Source organism: Lepus europaeus, chromosome 16 (genome assembly GCF_033115175.1).
Source record: "Lepus europaeus isolate LE1 chromosome 16, mLepTim1.pri, whole genome shotgun sequence".
NCBI classification, from domain to species: domain Eukaryota; kingdom Metazoa; phylum Chordata; class Mammalia; order Lagomorpha; family Leporidae; genus Lepus; species Lepus europaeus.
The window spans coordinates 46,225,290-46,241,418 of NC_084842.1; the positions used below are offsets into that span (position 1 = coordinate 46,225,290).

At 45.5% G+C, this 16,129-nt stretch overlaps 1 protein-coding gene across 2 annotated transcripts in view; it reads right to left on the bottom strand.

The window, feature by feature from the left end:
- NUGGC (nuclear GTPase, germinal center associated) overlaps positions 1 to 16,129 on the bottom strand; it is a 52,428-nt gene that overhangs the window by 19,185 nt on the left and 17,114 nt on the right. For both annotated transcript variants that reach the window (XM_062213504.1, XM_062213503.1), the window contains 6 exons: positions 12,310 to 12,485; positions 10,541 to 10,559; positions 10,275 to 10,364; positions 6,758 to 6,863; positions 5,461 to 5,594; positions 210 to 374 (listed from right to left, as the gene is read on the bottom strand). In XM_062213504.1, the coding sequence (XP_062069488.1) occupies positions 210 to 374; positions 5,461 to 5,594; positions 6,758 to 6,863; positions 10,275 to 10,364; positions 10,541 to 10,559; positions 12,310 to 12,485 (690 nt within the window). The remainder of the gene's footprint in view (positions 1 to 209; positions 375 to 5,460; positions 5,595 to 6,757; positions 6,864 to 10,274; positions 10,365 to 10,540; positions 10,560 to 12,309; positions 12,486 to 16,129) is intronic.

Sequence of the window (16,129 nt, forward strand, 5' to 3'; positions counted from 1 at the left end):
AATTCCAACTCTGTGTCAGCTGAACTACCTACTTTCCTTGGTCCCTGCAACACACAGGTGAACAGTACCCTACCTGTGCTTTTCTACATGAACTCTTCCTTCTTTCCTACTCTCTATTTCTTCTAAGAGCAATGGAGAATGAAAAGGGAGCTTGTGGATCAAGTGGATCTTGAGGGATAGCACAAGGGTTCTCTGGAGAGGTCACTCACCACGAGGAAGGCCCCCAGGATGTGCCGGTACGAAGCCCTGGCTATCCTGACGCCTTCTCGCAGAGGCTGCTCCATGTGGGCAAAGCACTGTTCGATGGCCTTCTCCAGCAGCTCTATCTTCTCTTCCACAAATCTCCGCAGGCCACTCATGTGCAAGTGTTCGTTCTAGGGACAGAATGAGGACACGAGGAGCGTGAGGTCACCCCCTCCTCCAAAGTTTGCAAATTTTGCTTCTTTTGTCACCAGTACAAGGTTGAGCTTGAGCTTATCACCCAGAGTTGACTCCCCCTTACTGTCCCCATAAGGAAGGCATCCCTCAGTGCCCAGACCCCTTGAGGCTTCGTGGGACTGGCCAATAAAACACATATCTGTCATCTGCAACTTATTTCCGGTGTAAAATCCATAAAGCTGTTTGGGGGAAGTAACCATCCACATAAAAATGCAGTCGTTACTAAAACAGATTTTTCTAATAACATCCAATGTGACAAATATTTAATGAGCTTCAGTTTTGCAGAAAGCAGTTTTGGAGAATGGTGTTTCTCAAATGTTAATGCACATACAAATCACCGGGAGACCTTGTTAAAACCTGAGGGCCTGGGATTCTGCATTTCTGTCCAGCTCCCAGGTGATGCCCCCAGGGCCTCTTGGGTCCTGAACAACACTTTGTACAGCGAAGCTCACGGACACAAAAATAAAGCAGTGGTCACTTTTTCCAAGAAAAGTATAGTCATACTTCACTTAACAATGTTTCCATCAATGACAGATTGCATATGTAACAGCTTTCCCATAAGATTGTAATACAGCCTAAGTGTTTAGTAGGCTATACCATCTGGGCTTATGTAAGTACACTCTATGATGTTCACACGACAACTAAATGGGCTGCAACACATTTCTCAGAACGCATCCCTGGCATTTGTGATGCATGATTGTATTCAAGTAATACATGAGAGTGGCCATCAGGACAGACTTGACCTCTAGGTTGGAAACTTGGAACTAACTCCTAGTGTTATTCTGTGTGGGAATGCTGGCAGCCTCCATAGCGCCTGCAGCAGATGGAGACCATACTTCCTCGCCTGCCACTTACGGCCCTTCATGGCCAAGACTCAACCGACCTCTCCAGCAGCACTCTCTGTTTGACACACCCTGCTGGATAACTGCTCCTGAACTCGCCACCATTTCCTCAATGTCAGGTCCCATTTGTGACCTCTGTGCCTTTGCACATGCTGTTCCCACCTTCTCACCCTTCAAGACAAAGCTCAAAAGTCACTTCCCATATGATGTTTTCCCTGACTCCCTGGGCACAGTTCAGGCTCTCTGCTGGGCTCCTATCCCACTTTGTGCTCTTCTGTGTTACTGTATTCCTCCAGCTATGTGATGGCTCTCTCACTCCGTATGTCTCCTCCTCTGGCCCAGGAGCGTGCTAAGGGGACAGACTGTTACTCATGTTTGTTTACACAAGGATGTGGCACAATGGCGTGAATGAGTGGCACAGAGAAACTGCTAGATGATACAGGTTTATAACTTTCCATCCAAACTGACAGAACTAGGTCTTCAAACAATGTGTGACCTAATACAGGTGGCTTAACTTCTCCGGTTCTCAACTGCACCATCTTTCAAAGTAAGTAAATTGTGCTGGCCAATCTCAAAAATAACCTCAAACCCTAAAGCACCATGGCTCTTAGAGCTGATGGGTTTTTGAGTTTGGGGAGACTCCTTAACTTCACAGGCCATGTGGGGCATTTTCCTAGTTTTCATCACTGAGTGTTTTCCCCCAGAGTGCTCTTGAGATTCTTTTGAATGCTTGGTGACATGGAGGGTGGGCAAAATGAAATTAGAAAAAGAAGTCATGGCAAGAAAACCTACAGGCGAGATTCTCACAATGCCCCACGCTCCATGAACCCTGGCTGAAGAGATGCAAGAATAAGAAGAAAGGGAAGAACCAGGAACGAAAGCCCAATACAGAAGGGAGAAGCTGAAGCGCAGTATGAATAAATGCAGGACACACTCGACATGGAGCTGTCATGATCCACTTCCTACTGATTCTTGAAAATAACAAGAACTCATTCAGAACCACTAACTTCTCCAATTGGGAACTGTGGGTTTGAGTTACAGTCTTTAAAAAATGATCAATCACATGCAGTGTTTGGTTTGATTTTTCAGAATTCCAAGGGACTGATGACAAAACGCTTGCCTTCCAATTTTTCATCAAAGAACTAAGACCAATAGCTCAGGCCAAAGGATTTTGGGGAAAGCTGTGGGCAGCCCCTTTAGAAGGCAATCTCAGAAATGTCAACCAACACTCCCACACACCCTCCCTCCCCTGTCTTCTAAGGCCCAGTCTGGCTGAAAACGAAAGTGAGCCCTTACTCAGGTTGCATCTGTGCTGGGAAAGAAGTGCACATGGGGCAGGCACTTGCATAATGCCTGGTCCTTGTGTTTGCAAAATAAACCAACCACACAGAGCATCACATCTGATTGGTTTTCCATCAGCACTTCCAAAAGCAATCTCGCACTGGGCAGAGAGGCAGACTTCGCCCTGAAGAACTTTGTCAGGAAGTTAAAAGGTCAAACCCTTCCCCAGCTATTTCAGAGGTAAGAGTTGATTTAGAAAAATCTGATTCCAGGGGTTTTGTTTGTTTTCAGCATGTATAACTAGATCAAAGCAGCGTATTAGAAAGAGGATGAAAAAGTGAATTTTTCCCTATGTGCCACTTTTATACATAGGCATTTGGCCCAAACCGTAAAGTTTTCCCAGGTGGCATTTCTTGCTTTGACGTGCAAGTCCAGTCTGCAGCGTCTGCCTCTCCTTGCTGTCGCCCAGGGTCACCCCTCATTCTAGAACCAGTCCCTTGACCTCTCATGGAGGCTACTGCTGACATTTCTCTAGCCCTTTCCTGTTACAGCATAGTTAGAAATCAGGTAATTTTGTTGTCTAATGTGCAGTGATGTTATAACTAGTACTGAAACAGTATTTTTACACTTTGTGTTTCTGTGTGGGTGCAAACTGATGAAATCTTTACTAATTATATACTGAATCGATCTTCTGTATATAAAGATAATTGGAAATGAAAAAAAAAACCTGGTGTTAAATTGGAAATGGCATGAAAATTAATTAATTTTTAAAAAAATATTATGTAGGATCTCTGTCTTTAATGTGCTATACATTTTGATTTAATGCTATAACTAGTACTCAAACAGTATTTTTTTCACTTTGTGTTGCTATATGGGGGCAAACTGTTGAAATCTTTACTTAATATATACTGAACTGATCTTCTGTATATAAAGAGAATTGAAAATGAATCTTGATGTGAATGGAAGGGGAGAGGGAGCGGGAAAGGGGAGGGTTGCGGGTGGGAGGGAAGTTATGGGAGGGGGGAAGGCATTGTAATTCATAAGCTGTACTTTGGAAATTTATATTCATTAAATAAAAGTTTAATAAATAAAAAAAAAAGAAATCAGGTAATTTGCATAAATCTGATGAGTGATGACAAGTGAGGAAACAATCAGGATGCGCCAGGTGAGAAGAGCTCAGGGTATTTATCCAGAGCTTGCTTGAATTGGGCAGAAAGTCAAAAGGCAAGCAGAAGAGCGGCAAAGCTTTAGAGGGCAGAAAAGGGGAGGCTTCAAGTGGGCCCTGACTGGCAACTGTTGGCACAGGGCGCTGAAGGCAGGTGAACTGTAAGCAGGATATCCCATATGACTGGCTAGGGGAACGCATTTGGCTCTCTCTGGCTAGCTGGAAGCGTAGACAAGAGTTAGGGGAGTTATTGATTGTTACAGAATTATTCTTAAGCTTCCTGGAGCGTTGCTAGGCACAGCAATCCAGTGGGCTGTTGATCACAGATAAGGGCTTGGTTTCCTGGGTTGCTTGCTGGGTTGTGGACATAATTCTATTTGTATATAGGGTCTGATCATATCTGTTTGTATCTTTTGTGTCTTACAAATAAAACTGAGCAGGCGGCAATTGGTGGCAGCTTCAGATTTTCCTTCTAAGCCCCCAGACCTCTGATCTAGCAGTTTACATTTCTTATATAAAGGTTAAAAAGTCATCCTCAAAGAGATATTTATTCATTGCTCTAAGAAAAGTGATTTTTTACTGTGATCTAAACAGTGTAAAGATCTAAGCTCCCAGTTCCCTTCTTCCATGATTTTACTATGCCGCTGCTCTGAGTTTGAGATTCTGACAGCACCAGGTCATGAGGGAAATCCAGAGACAGGTAAGGTTTTTTTGTAGGTGTCAAAATCCCTCTTCAAGGTAAGCAAGAATTGTCTGAGTCTATTAGAAAGGAAACCTAATCACTCCCTTAGACACATTCGATGTTGTTTACGTCTCAGCAGAGACGGAAGTGGTTATTATGTATTTTCCTTACAGATCATCCATCCAGGTAAAATAGTATTACTTTCTCTTGAACCCAAATGTTATGACTTTAACCTTTTTAATACCTTTTTGGTCCTCTTGGACTGTCTCAGCTTTGTACTGTTCTTTGATATGAAAAGAAAAAAAATCTCAGAAGTCAATTTTCTAACTTCATATAAGAAAATATCCTGTCCAGGGGGAAGGGAGAGAACCCACATCCAGGGTCCCCCAGCAGGGCATAGGAAGAGAACCCACATCCAGGGTCCCCCAGCAGGGCACAGGGAGAGAACCCACATCCAGGGTCCCCCAGCAGGGCATAGGAAGAGAACCCACATCCAGGGTCCCCCAGCAGGGCACAGGAAGAGAACCCACATCCAGGGTCCCCCAGCAGGGCATAGGAAGAGAACCCACATCCAGGGTCCCCAGTGGGGCACAGAGAAAGAACCCACATCCAGGGTCCCCCAGCGGGGCACAGGGAGAGAACCCACATCCAGGGTCCCCCAGCAGGGCATAGGAAGAGAACCCACATCCAGGGTCCCCCAGCAGGGCACAGGGAGAGAACCCACATCCAGGGTCCCCAGTGGGGCACAGAGAAAGAACCCACATCCAGGGTCCCCCAGCGGGGCACAGGGAGAGAACCCACATCCAGGGTCCCCCAGCGGGGCACAGGGAGAGAACCCACATCCAGGGTCCCCCAGCGGGGCACAGGGAGAGAACCCACATCCAGGGTCCCCAGTGAGACACAGGGAGAGAACCCACATCCAGGGTCCCCCAGCGGGGCACAGGGAGAGAACCCAGATCCAGGGTCCCCCAGCAGGGCACAGGGAGAGAACCCACATCCAGGGTCCCCAGTGGGGCACAGGGAGAGAACCCACATCCAGGAGTCCTCCCTACCAGCAGGCGTTCTGTGGAGCTGAGGCTGTCCGTGAGGAGCAACAGGCCGAAGGCTTCAGTAACGTACTTGGTCACCAGCCTCCTCTTCTTGTCCAGGAGCCTTTTCCGGATGTATTCTCTTAACTTGGGGATTTCTGGAATTCACAGGCCACATGGACAATGTTAAAAGGCCAGGAGTTCGTAGTCAACAGAATTCATAAAAGTTGAATGATCAATGAATAGTGCAGTCGAGGTCCCACGAGGGCCAGTTGCCTCCTAAACCAGCCTCTCTGGAAGAAGTATTATTCATGCCTGGATCAGCAATAATGACCGGCAGATCAACAACACTGAGTATGAATTCTATTTAGTTGTATAAAACAAACTACATAGCAAAGGCCAGCATGGTTTTTAAAAATGAACACTTTGTTTTGGACCCAGGGTGCTCCCATTCCTACAGTCTTAGCTCCTTGGTCTTGCTGGATTTCTCTGTCTATATTAAATACATGTTAACATCAGACTAATCCATGCTTGCTGTAGAAAGGAACAAGAACCTCCTACACATGGGAGTCTAGATCAGAAATGTGCCCATTGTCAGTCAGAGGATAACAGATGCCATCCTACTTTCCCCCTCATTCCTGTGCATGGCAATTTTGTCTTTCATACCCTTGTTCGAGCTACTCCCTCATTTTCTTTGAAGGTATCAGGCCTTCTGCTCCTTAACTTTCAGTGAAATAAGTATGTGTCTAGTAAAATGCATGCATCTCTTGGTTATTCTAAATTCAGAATAAAGACTGGCTCTGATCCTTCCTGCTCACCTAGCTGTCACAGAGCCCTCAAGTCCACCCACCTCTAAATGTTCTGACCTCTTGGACTCTCAGTCAGCACCATTTAACTAACCCTTCTTTTTGCTTTAATTTTTGCTCTTGGTATTACCACAGGCTAAGTTCTCTGAAGAAAGGGGCTATGCCTTCTACTTTATCGCTCTTAAACACAAGCCATACAATAGACTCTCAGAAAATATTTCTGATACTAGCTGCTGGATGCATGAGGAATCTCAAGCCAAATATCAAGAAAAAAAACAACTTGACACCCTTGATCTTTACCAACCCATGCTAAGATCTGGAGGGGTGCAGCTGTGGGTCCAGGTACCACAGCAATGCAGAGAGAGAAGTAGGTATAAAACCTGGGTAAGATTTGGGGAACAGTGAAATCGTGGCCCCACAATTTGTATGCCACAAGAAAGTTCTAGAGCCTGGAATTCAGACAGCCAAGATCAGCGTTGAGTTTTAGTGATCAGGGTTAAAAATGTACAAGTTACCAGTTTCTTCCTCGGTGAGGAGAGCCCCTTGCCAGTACTCCTGCGCGCTGACCGTGTACACCAGATCTGAGGCTTGAGGAACCCTGGAGTCTGCTGGCAGTTTTCTCTGAAGTGAGAAAGGCACCCAGGGATCAGAATAACTCAATCACAGCAAAAGAGGCAATGCACAGGGGCCGGTGCTGGTGAGCAGCAGGTTCACACGAGCATTGAGTGTCAGTCTGCTCTACTTCTCATCCCCTGCTAATGCCTGGGGGAGGCGGCAGAAGATGGCCCAAGTGCCCGTGGGAGACCTGGATGCAGTTCCAGGCGCCTGGCTTTGGCCTGGCCCAACCCACAGCGGTTGAAGCCATTCTGGGACTGAACCAGTGGATGGAAGATCTCTTTCTTTTTCTCTGTACCTCTACCATTCAAGCCAATAAAAGAAATCTTTATAGAAGTGACACACAGGCCTCAGAGGAACCTCTGGCAAATTTCAGCTCATTTACTTTCAGCTCTGCCAGAACCCTGTGAGGATCAGATAATGTTCCAAATGTCAGGTGCTGCCATCTGTTCACTCTGAACAGGGTGAGGGAGCCGCTGCTAGAAACTGTCCTCTTGGGAGTTGAAACACGCACTCGTTCCAGATGGACGTGGATAAAGAAAATCGTTCAAGCATGTATTTAAATGCTCAGAGGAAAGAAATCCCAGGATCCCTTGTGGAAAAAGAAGCCCTTCTGTGGCAAAGGCTGTGGTCTATGGAACCAACTTGGAGCAGCTCCCTAGAGCTCCCAACTCTGGCTTCAGGGACGTCAGCACGTGGGTAGCTGAAATCAGTGATGGTGGTAGGATTTATACCATAGGGTTTGGCAAAGGGTACAAATCAGAGCTGGAGAGGTGTGTTTGCTCTTTTGTCTTTTAAGACAGAAGAGCTGGTTGTTAATTATTTACAAACCCAACCACAACACTGGGATAAGGTCTTATGGAGGTAACTTTCTTAACTATGTGGTTAATGAGTACTCAGACCTGTTTCGATGTAAAGAAACATTTCAGCAAACGATAGTTTTAAAGCTCAAGGAGTTAGGGATTATGTGAGGAAATCTTTTATTATGATTAGCAGAGGATCATCACTAAGAGGTCACACAAGAATTATACATAAATATTGTTCTATAATCTTTGCTTGTTCTCACTAAAAGGAAAGAAAAATCAGAGTGTGCATGTGTGAGCATGGATAGTTGGGGGAAGTGTATGGATCTCTTCCCAGGACAATGATGGGAAAGAGTGGACTGAGTAGAGGCCGGCCATCCCCTGGGACTGGGGAGAAGCTGTATCTGGCAAATTGCAAGCGCATGTTGATCAGACTGCAATAGAGATGCCTGTGTAGGCTGCCAGAAGCTCCAAACACTAGAGACGGAATGAAGTTGTCCATTCTAGCCCAGGACTCCCAAGTCTACCTATAGCCAGCCTTTTAGCTGTAGTTCCTACCAACAAAGCCAAGTAAATACAGGATATCTGCCAAGCCCTCTAACCCAATATGCTCCGCTCCTGCATTTCCATCTTTACCTCCCCAAAGGCCCTGTTCGGCCTCTTAAACTCTATTTTTCTGAATGTCATAACCACTCCCTGAGTGGTCCCAAGCCAGAAATCCAGCAGTCATCTCAAGTCACCAAAACCTGAGGACTTGAACTCTCTAAGGCGGCTTGAACACATCCTCTTATCTATTCTCATCATGCACAGTTCTACCTCTTGGAAAAATCTAGCTGGTCTCCGTACATTGCCTTCACACTCCCCTTTTCCCATCAACCATGTACCATTCTGCTAGGAGAACAATCTTTCCAAAATGCACAGTGCTTCCAAACTGAGAGTTCCACTCTCAGGGGTCTGGAATTATTCTTATAATATATTTTCCAAATTTTCATTTTTATAATTTAGAAAAATATAGACTTATGGCTATATGAATGACTACCTTATAATCAACTTCTGCCTCCTCTGTTCCAGGATTAAAATTAGATCTGTTCCAAATAAAGTCACGTGCCACCAGTGAAAGCTTCTCAATGATTCAAACTGAAACAAAGCGGTTGGAGAATGAGGGCCTCTCCTCACCATTGGAGCTGAGTGTGGTTTGCAGAACTCAGAAGGGCTTGGGCCACAGCAGTAACTTGGGACTGCAGTAAACCTGCAAGCTGCTGCTTTGCTACTCAGACCCTATCTCATGCAAGTCAACTGGCTGTTTATTAGCAAGTAACCCAGTTGTGAATTGTGCACTGAAGCAGCTTATGTCTCCAGTTCCAGAAAAAACATGATTAGGTCCTCACAAAATGCATATCTCTTTAATGCCAACAGAACAATTCAAGAGAACAACACCAGTTTTACTGGGTTGTTGCCTCATTAAAACCAGCATTCAAGAACTGCTGGGTGGAAGACTTCAGCTTCAGTATGAAGCTTGATTACCCCATGTTAGAAATAAAAATTTGATTTGTTCGATTCTATGTTGTACAACAGACATTTTCCGCATCAATATTACTGAAGTCAAAATGCAGAAAGTTATTGAATATACAACTGGATAAAGGCCAAACATTTCTACTATTGACACCAGGACTGAAGATTTAGTGTCAACAAACCCATATCATCTCTCATAGTATACTTGCCCTCATATATCACTCATACTGTTTTGCTTAAATTTTGTTTTAAAATTAGTTTCAGTTTCATGGCTGTATAGGACTATTTTAGTAAGGACTTCATTAAGTATTTTAGCTACAAAATAGTAAAAAAAAAAATAAAAAATGGAAGAAAACACCAAAATTGCCACAGAGTGATCACTCAAGCTTGGAAAATGCACCTCGGGCCTTATCCCCACACAGTATGCCCAGCATTCAAAACTACCTGTGTTTGGTTGGTCAGGCATGGAAGCTTATCTCATCCTGGTGTTGCCTCTGCCTCTCGTGCCCCCTCCCTTATTTCTTCCCCTAATAAAAGGCTATTGGTTCTTTAAAATGTTGCTCAAGAGGTTGTAAAGTGTTTCCCTAACCTCTTCCAGATACCACCTCCCACTCGTACAGGTGACTCAGGGCTGTCTCACTGTGTTCCCGGTCTTTTGATGCTTCCCACTGAAGCATACCTCATACCATATCATGATCTCTGCTTTACCTGGACATATGATGGGCTTGAAAAAGTTGATGGAGAGTGCATGTTACGGGAAAAAAAAAAAAAACTGCACGGATTTCAATCTTCTTTTGCAACACAATAGACTTATATTTTCATTCCATTTCCCACAAACTTTCAAGTATTCTGCATTTTTCAGGAAAGCACATGCTCAATCAATCCTTCAGATAATCGCAGATGCCATTCTATTATGCCCCATTTTAAGTGGAGGATTAGAGAGATCGTGAGTGCTGCCTAAACTCACAAAGGCATTAAACACTACACTGAGGTAGTCCAAATTAGCCACCTGCTACTACTACACAAGACCTAATATGCATTTGTTTCTCAAGGTCTGGCAGCATGAAAGCAGGAAAGTATATAGTGAAATTTATTGACTCACCTTCAGTTTTTCTTTGAGAATTCGATTCCTTTGTAGTTTGATCATTTCATTTCTTTCTAGAACAGCCTCTCGCTGACTTGGATTAGTTTGCTAGATTATGAAAAGAAATAACAGCATGTAAAGAATCTGGGTGTATCAACTGGGATGAATTAGATGCACATTTTGGGCAGATTTTCATTTGGCCCATACATTCGAATACACATACTTTAGGATTATATATTATTGATCATAAAAGTATCATTTAAAAATTACTATTCCATACTTACATTTCCCATCTTTCTTTCCCTGAAATGAAATTAGAAAAATGTCACAATTACTGAACTTCTGTCATGTGTCACAGTAGTCTTTTCAACTTCCCCGTAAGCAGCATACCCTGCCAAGCCTCTGTGCCTTGGCATAAGTTCTTTCTTTGGCTCAATGCTCTCTTTTCTGATCCATCTCCAATGTCCATTCAAAAAAAAGTGTTTATTTATTTCAAACACAGAGTGAAAGGGTGGGGGGATAGAGAGAGAGAGAGACAGGCAGACACATCAAGAGATCTTCTATCCACTAATACACTCCTCCAAATAGCTTCAATGGCTGGGGCTGGGCCAGGCCAAATCCAGGAGCTTGGAACTCCATCTAGGTCTCCCATGTGAGTGGCAGGGACCCAAATTCTTGAGCCATCATCCACTGCTTTCCCAGGTACATTAGCAGGATTGGAAAAGGAGCAATTGGGACTCGAACTGCCACACCAATGTGGGATGCCAGGGTTGTAAGCAGTGGCTTAACTTGCAGCAGTATGCCAGCCCCTTCAAAAAAATTGGCTTTAATTCTCCATGTTAAGCCAGTGTTTTCTCATCTGTGCAACTGGGACTTTTTTCCCTGCTCCAGGCAAAATGTGTGGGGGAAGGAGAGAAAACTTCTGGGGGTCCTGGTGGGAGAAATTCCAACCTAGACCAGGAGAGCAAGAGAATGCCTGGAGACGACAGTGGGACTTACATCCCAACAGATATAGGGAAAACACTGGAGGGAACAAGTAAAGAAAAGCTTTTATTAGCACAGAGGCATTGACAGACAAGGTTACATGCCATCAGCACATCCCCTCTGCACTCAGCACAGCCCGCTTGACACCCATGGATTCTTCATCAGGACTAATAACACCCTTTTCGCTCTTAAGTGTGTCCCAATATTGAAGATAAAATACAGCCTTCTGGGGCTGGCACTGTGGTGTAGCAGGTAAAGCAGCCACCTGCAGTGCCAGCATCCCACCTGGGCGCCTGTTAGAGTCCCAGCTGCTCCACTTCCAATCCAGCTCTCTACTATGTCCTGGGAAAGCAGTAGAAGATGGCCCAAGCCCTTGGGCCCCTTCACTCATGGGAGACCCAGAAAAGGCTCCTGGCTCCTGGCTTTGGAATGGCCCAGCTCCAGGTGTGGTGGCCATTTGGAGAGTGACCCAGTGGGTGGAAGACTCCTTCTCTCTGCCTCTCTGTAACTCTGCCTTGCAAATAAATAAGTAAAATTTTTAATACAGCCTTCCCAGCTACAGGAGGAACAGAGAACTACATGGAAATCGTTCATTAGCACATCAGTAAGCTCTACGTGCTTCCGTTGGGTTTTCATTGGTCAGAATGTAACTCTTAAAGAGAATGTTTTTACTTTTGGCCAAAGTTCAAATCCTTTGAGGATGTCTCCAAAAGAATTTAAAATCTCAGGAGTAGACAAATCTGAAGTAGAACCTGGTACTTCAAAAGCTGTGCCATTATAGCTAGTGCCACAGAATGTGTCTCCCAGGTGTGGCGGCCACAGGGACCATCACATGTCACAATCCAACAGGTGCAGTCTACATCTCGTGTGTGTGCTCCCCTGGAAGGAGGGCCCCATAATTCAGAGTCCACGAGACAACTCTCTCAAGTGTCTTTGTGTCCCAGGAAGTCACCAGACCTCCCTTTCATCCCCACTCAAAGCTGCAGGTACAAACTCCATCATTTCTGAAGTCAGGACCCTGGAAAAAGGCTTCTAGCTGGCCTGCATCCTTGCCAGCCCAGCGCCTTACCTCAGATATTCTGGCAGGTGGAGTTTGTCAGTCTTGGTGATCACCAGGGCAATGTCTGTACAGAAGCCCCGCTGGCAGGCTCTGATGCTCTCATTCAGAAGGTCTTCGTGGGCTCTTCCCCCAGAAACTCTTTCTATGTCGCTGATCACCCAGATCACAGAGCATTTATCGATGGTCTACAAGACACGCCCACGAGGGGTATAAGAATGTGAGTGACGTCTGGGTTCCAGAGGACATGATTTCCAAGTGGATCAGTACAACCTGCCTCTCTCTCCTGTCCCATGGCTCACTGCCTCGCACCATGCTCTCTCTGCACCAGTCAGCCTGAGCTACTTGGAATTTCATAAGCGTGCCTTGCTCTTTTAACTCTCTAGGTCTCAGCACTTGCCACAGCCTTTGCTTAGCCTGTTTGCTCTTTGAGACTCTGCTGAGGATGCTTCTCTGATGGGCTGGTTGCCCCCTCCTCTGCATCTCATAACACCTGGACTTACTGCCCATCGCAACGCTCAGACAGAGTTACTGGCCAGGGTTGGCCCTCTACTCCCCTGATGGGAAGGGGCTGTCTGTACCTTTCCCTGGAACCCACATTACCGCCAACACAGTGTGTGGCCCACAGGAGGGGCTTCCTAGGTGTCTGTGGCCTTTTTGAAGGACAGAATTGACAAAAGCTATCCCCCAGTCTCACATGCATCACTGGCTTCTTTTACCTCAGCTGTCCTCTAGGGAAAACGACTGCTCTTCCAGAACTAGCTGTAGCCAGGCACCTACTCCAAAGCCATCTCCTTGTGACATCCTTTGGATGTTTGTATGCCACGATCAGCACACTGCCATGAAGTGGTGGCAGGAAGCCAGGCATCTATGGATTCAAGTTACAAAAGGCCAATGAGCGTAAAATTACTATTTATTTATGGCACAAGTATTGCTTTGTTGAATATGAGTTCCATGGGACAAGTAATCGTGTGTTGCCCTGTGGCATGCTCTTACTGTTTCATTTCGCTTGTCTTATCTCCATAATGCAAAGCTGTTCCAACTCGGGGATTGAGTTCCCTGGGGGTTCCTCAGAACAGTGCTTTGCACATAGAGGACAGACACGTTTGCGATTTGATAATTCAGTCACTACTTTGCTTCATTTCACTGATTTTAATTAACTGCACTCAGGAAGATATCTGCTAATGTTAAAATGTCGTTACAGCCCGTTTGCCCAAGACAGCCTCCCCACTCCCACAACAAAGAATTATCTGACCCCAAATGTGAAAGAGCTGAGAGAACTTGACCTAGAGCCGCAGGTTACAAATGTGTTTTTGGCAGTGGAGCCTTTTTCAAGTGAGCTCTTAGGAAGAATTCCAAGCTGTAAACTTGCTTTTTGTAAAAATAGAATGGCCCTGGTTGAACTGGGAGTGAAGGATTTGCACTGCTCACGACAAGCACCCTCTTTTCACAAAACTTTTGGCTCTGCAGATCATTGTTTTAGAAGCACCACTTTCTTGGGTTGAAGACAAACCCCTTGGATTCTGTGAGAAGCAAACGAGCCAGGAGGGGTAAAGGGACTGGCAAAGGGTCACACAGCTGTGGTTCCTGACTCTTCTCTATGTGTGGATGGGCTTACATTTACCTGGGAAAATAAATATGGCCACTGCCCTCCCACTTCCCAAGTTATATTCAACTGAGGGATAGACTGGGCTCTATGATGGCAACAGTGGGCAGCTGCTGTCCATCCAGCCACAGAAGGTTCTAATGATCCCAGGTGGGGATCCCAGGGCCAGAATAGCTTCTTCCACCTTTGTATTTCCTACGGTCCTGATCAACTACAGGTGCTTAACAAATGACTATCAGTCAACAGGAACAAAGGACATCGATCACAAAGGCTCTGGTAGTTAAATTTCAGGCCCCACCCAAAGACCCCAATGTCTAGGATTTGGTAGTTACAGTCATGGAGCACACAAAGAAGCATATCTACGAAGCAAGAAGGACTTGACTGGATGGAATGGCATCATGCCCCCACTCTCCCATGATGAGAAAGGGCCTCCTAGGAAGGCTTGGGTGACACATCTAAATGTCTGTGGCTTCTAACTGATAGACCTGGAGATGTCTGAATTCCTAAGAGTTTGAGCTAAGGGAAGGAAAAGCTGGCAGGCAGAGATTTGTTGGGAAGGCCACTATGCTCAGCTCTCTCTGGGAAGAGGGCAGCCTTCAGTAAGGTCTTGTAAGAGAATACCACAAACCCACAGGAATGCAGGGGAGTCGAGGCCAAGCAGAACATGCTGGGACCATCTCCACACTCCAGTCTGACATCCTCCTAGACTGTGTTTTGAGCCAGTATGCTGGCTTTGATAAGCTGCCCAATGTATCTGAACCAGCTACAATCATGCTCCATCCAGTAGGAGGGCCTGGTTGCCTTCTTGAGCTACTGATGGTTCAGTCTGGCCTGGAGCTAGCTGAGGTGCACAGCTCCACTCCAAGGTCTGAAACCCTGGGGAAACTAAGATTCACCTGGTCAGGCCTGAGGTCAACCATGAGGAAGGATGCTTGGCTTGCCTTTGTCTTAAGGGCAGCAGATAAAAGAGATATCCAGAGGGCCAGAGTGGTAGATAGAGCCTTGGTGGAGAAATTAGGAAATCTGCTCTCCATTTCAAATCCTGCCACTCACTAGTTATGTGGTCTTGAGCAATCACTCCTCTCTGAGTCTCCATTTCTTCATCTATAAAATACGGAAGTCATCCTGCTCTAAATGTGATAGGAAACCACGGTCACAGAGCTCCCCTTGCCCATAGGCATTCAGAACGCTTTGGCAGCTGCTGGGCTGTTCATCAGACTCATGATAGTGGCCATCCCTCCCCGTCCTCTTCCAGCTCAGATACTGTGTTCCTGGGTCCCCATCTGTGCCCCAGAGCCCCTTCTACCTCCACATTTTTTCCTCTGTCACTTGCCCTAGTCCTTATTGTCCTTCAGGTTTCCCCAAGAAAAATAAATCAAAGGCCCATCGCCAAGTTTTCCAGACTACTATCACTCCCCTCCTTTATACAACCAAAGCTCCTCCCTCCAGCTACTCAGGAAGAGGTGCTTTTCCCAGCATGCAACTTCCACAGCCCTCTAATCTTTGTTTACACGCCTAGAATGGTGCTCAGTGGCTCCACGCCCAATCCCTTCTTTGCTTGTTGGAGGTTGAGCTTCCTCCCTGAGGCCCCAGCTCCCTCCAGATGGGAAGCCAATCATTTTGTGCTCCTTTTCAGGTGACATGATTTGTTCATCAGTGTGGACTAGGAGACTCCCCAGGACAAGCACTTTGTCCATCCAGAGCCCATTACAAAATTGAGTAGGGGCTCTAGGGATGGTTGTTGAAGGAATGGGATCTCTTGTTGGAGATAATTTCTACTTCCAAGTGCTCTTAGCATTTTGTACCTCTTCTACATTACTTTCTGTTATTTATTTAGTCATCTGTACATTTCAATTCTCCAATTAGACTCTAAGCCCCTTGTAGAAGACATTACTTCTCATTCAACATTGCTCTATTTTTCCACATAGAGTTGTAAAAGTTGTTTGTGTAAAATAAACAAGACAGACATGTATATAGTAGAGTGATAGTAAATTCAGAAACTGGTGTACATAGTTGGTGTGTGTCCTTCCAGGAGACAAAGACTTCCTTTGGCTGTGTATTTACAAACATTATACACACTCACACTCACACGCACACACATACAGTTGGCTCTCCTCATCGTCAGGTTCAGTGTTCATGGACCCAACCTTTTTAAAATAACTGTTCTCTACTGAACATATGGAGACACAGTCATTATTCCCTAAACAATGTAGTATAACAACTGTT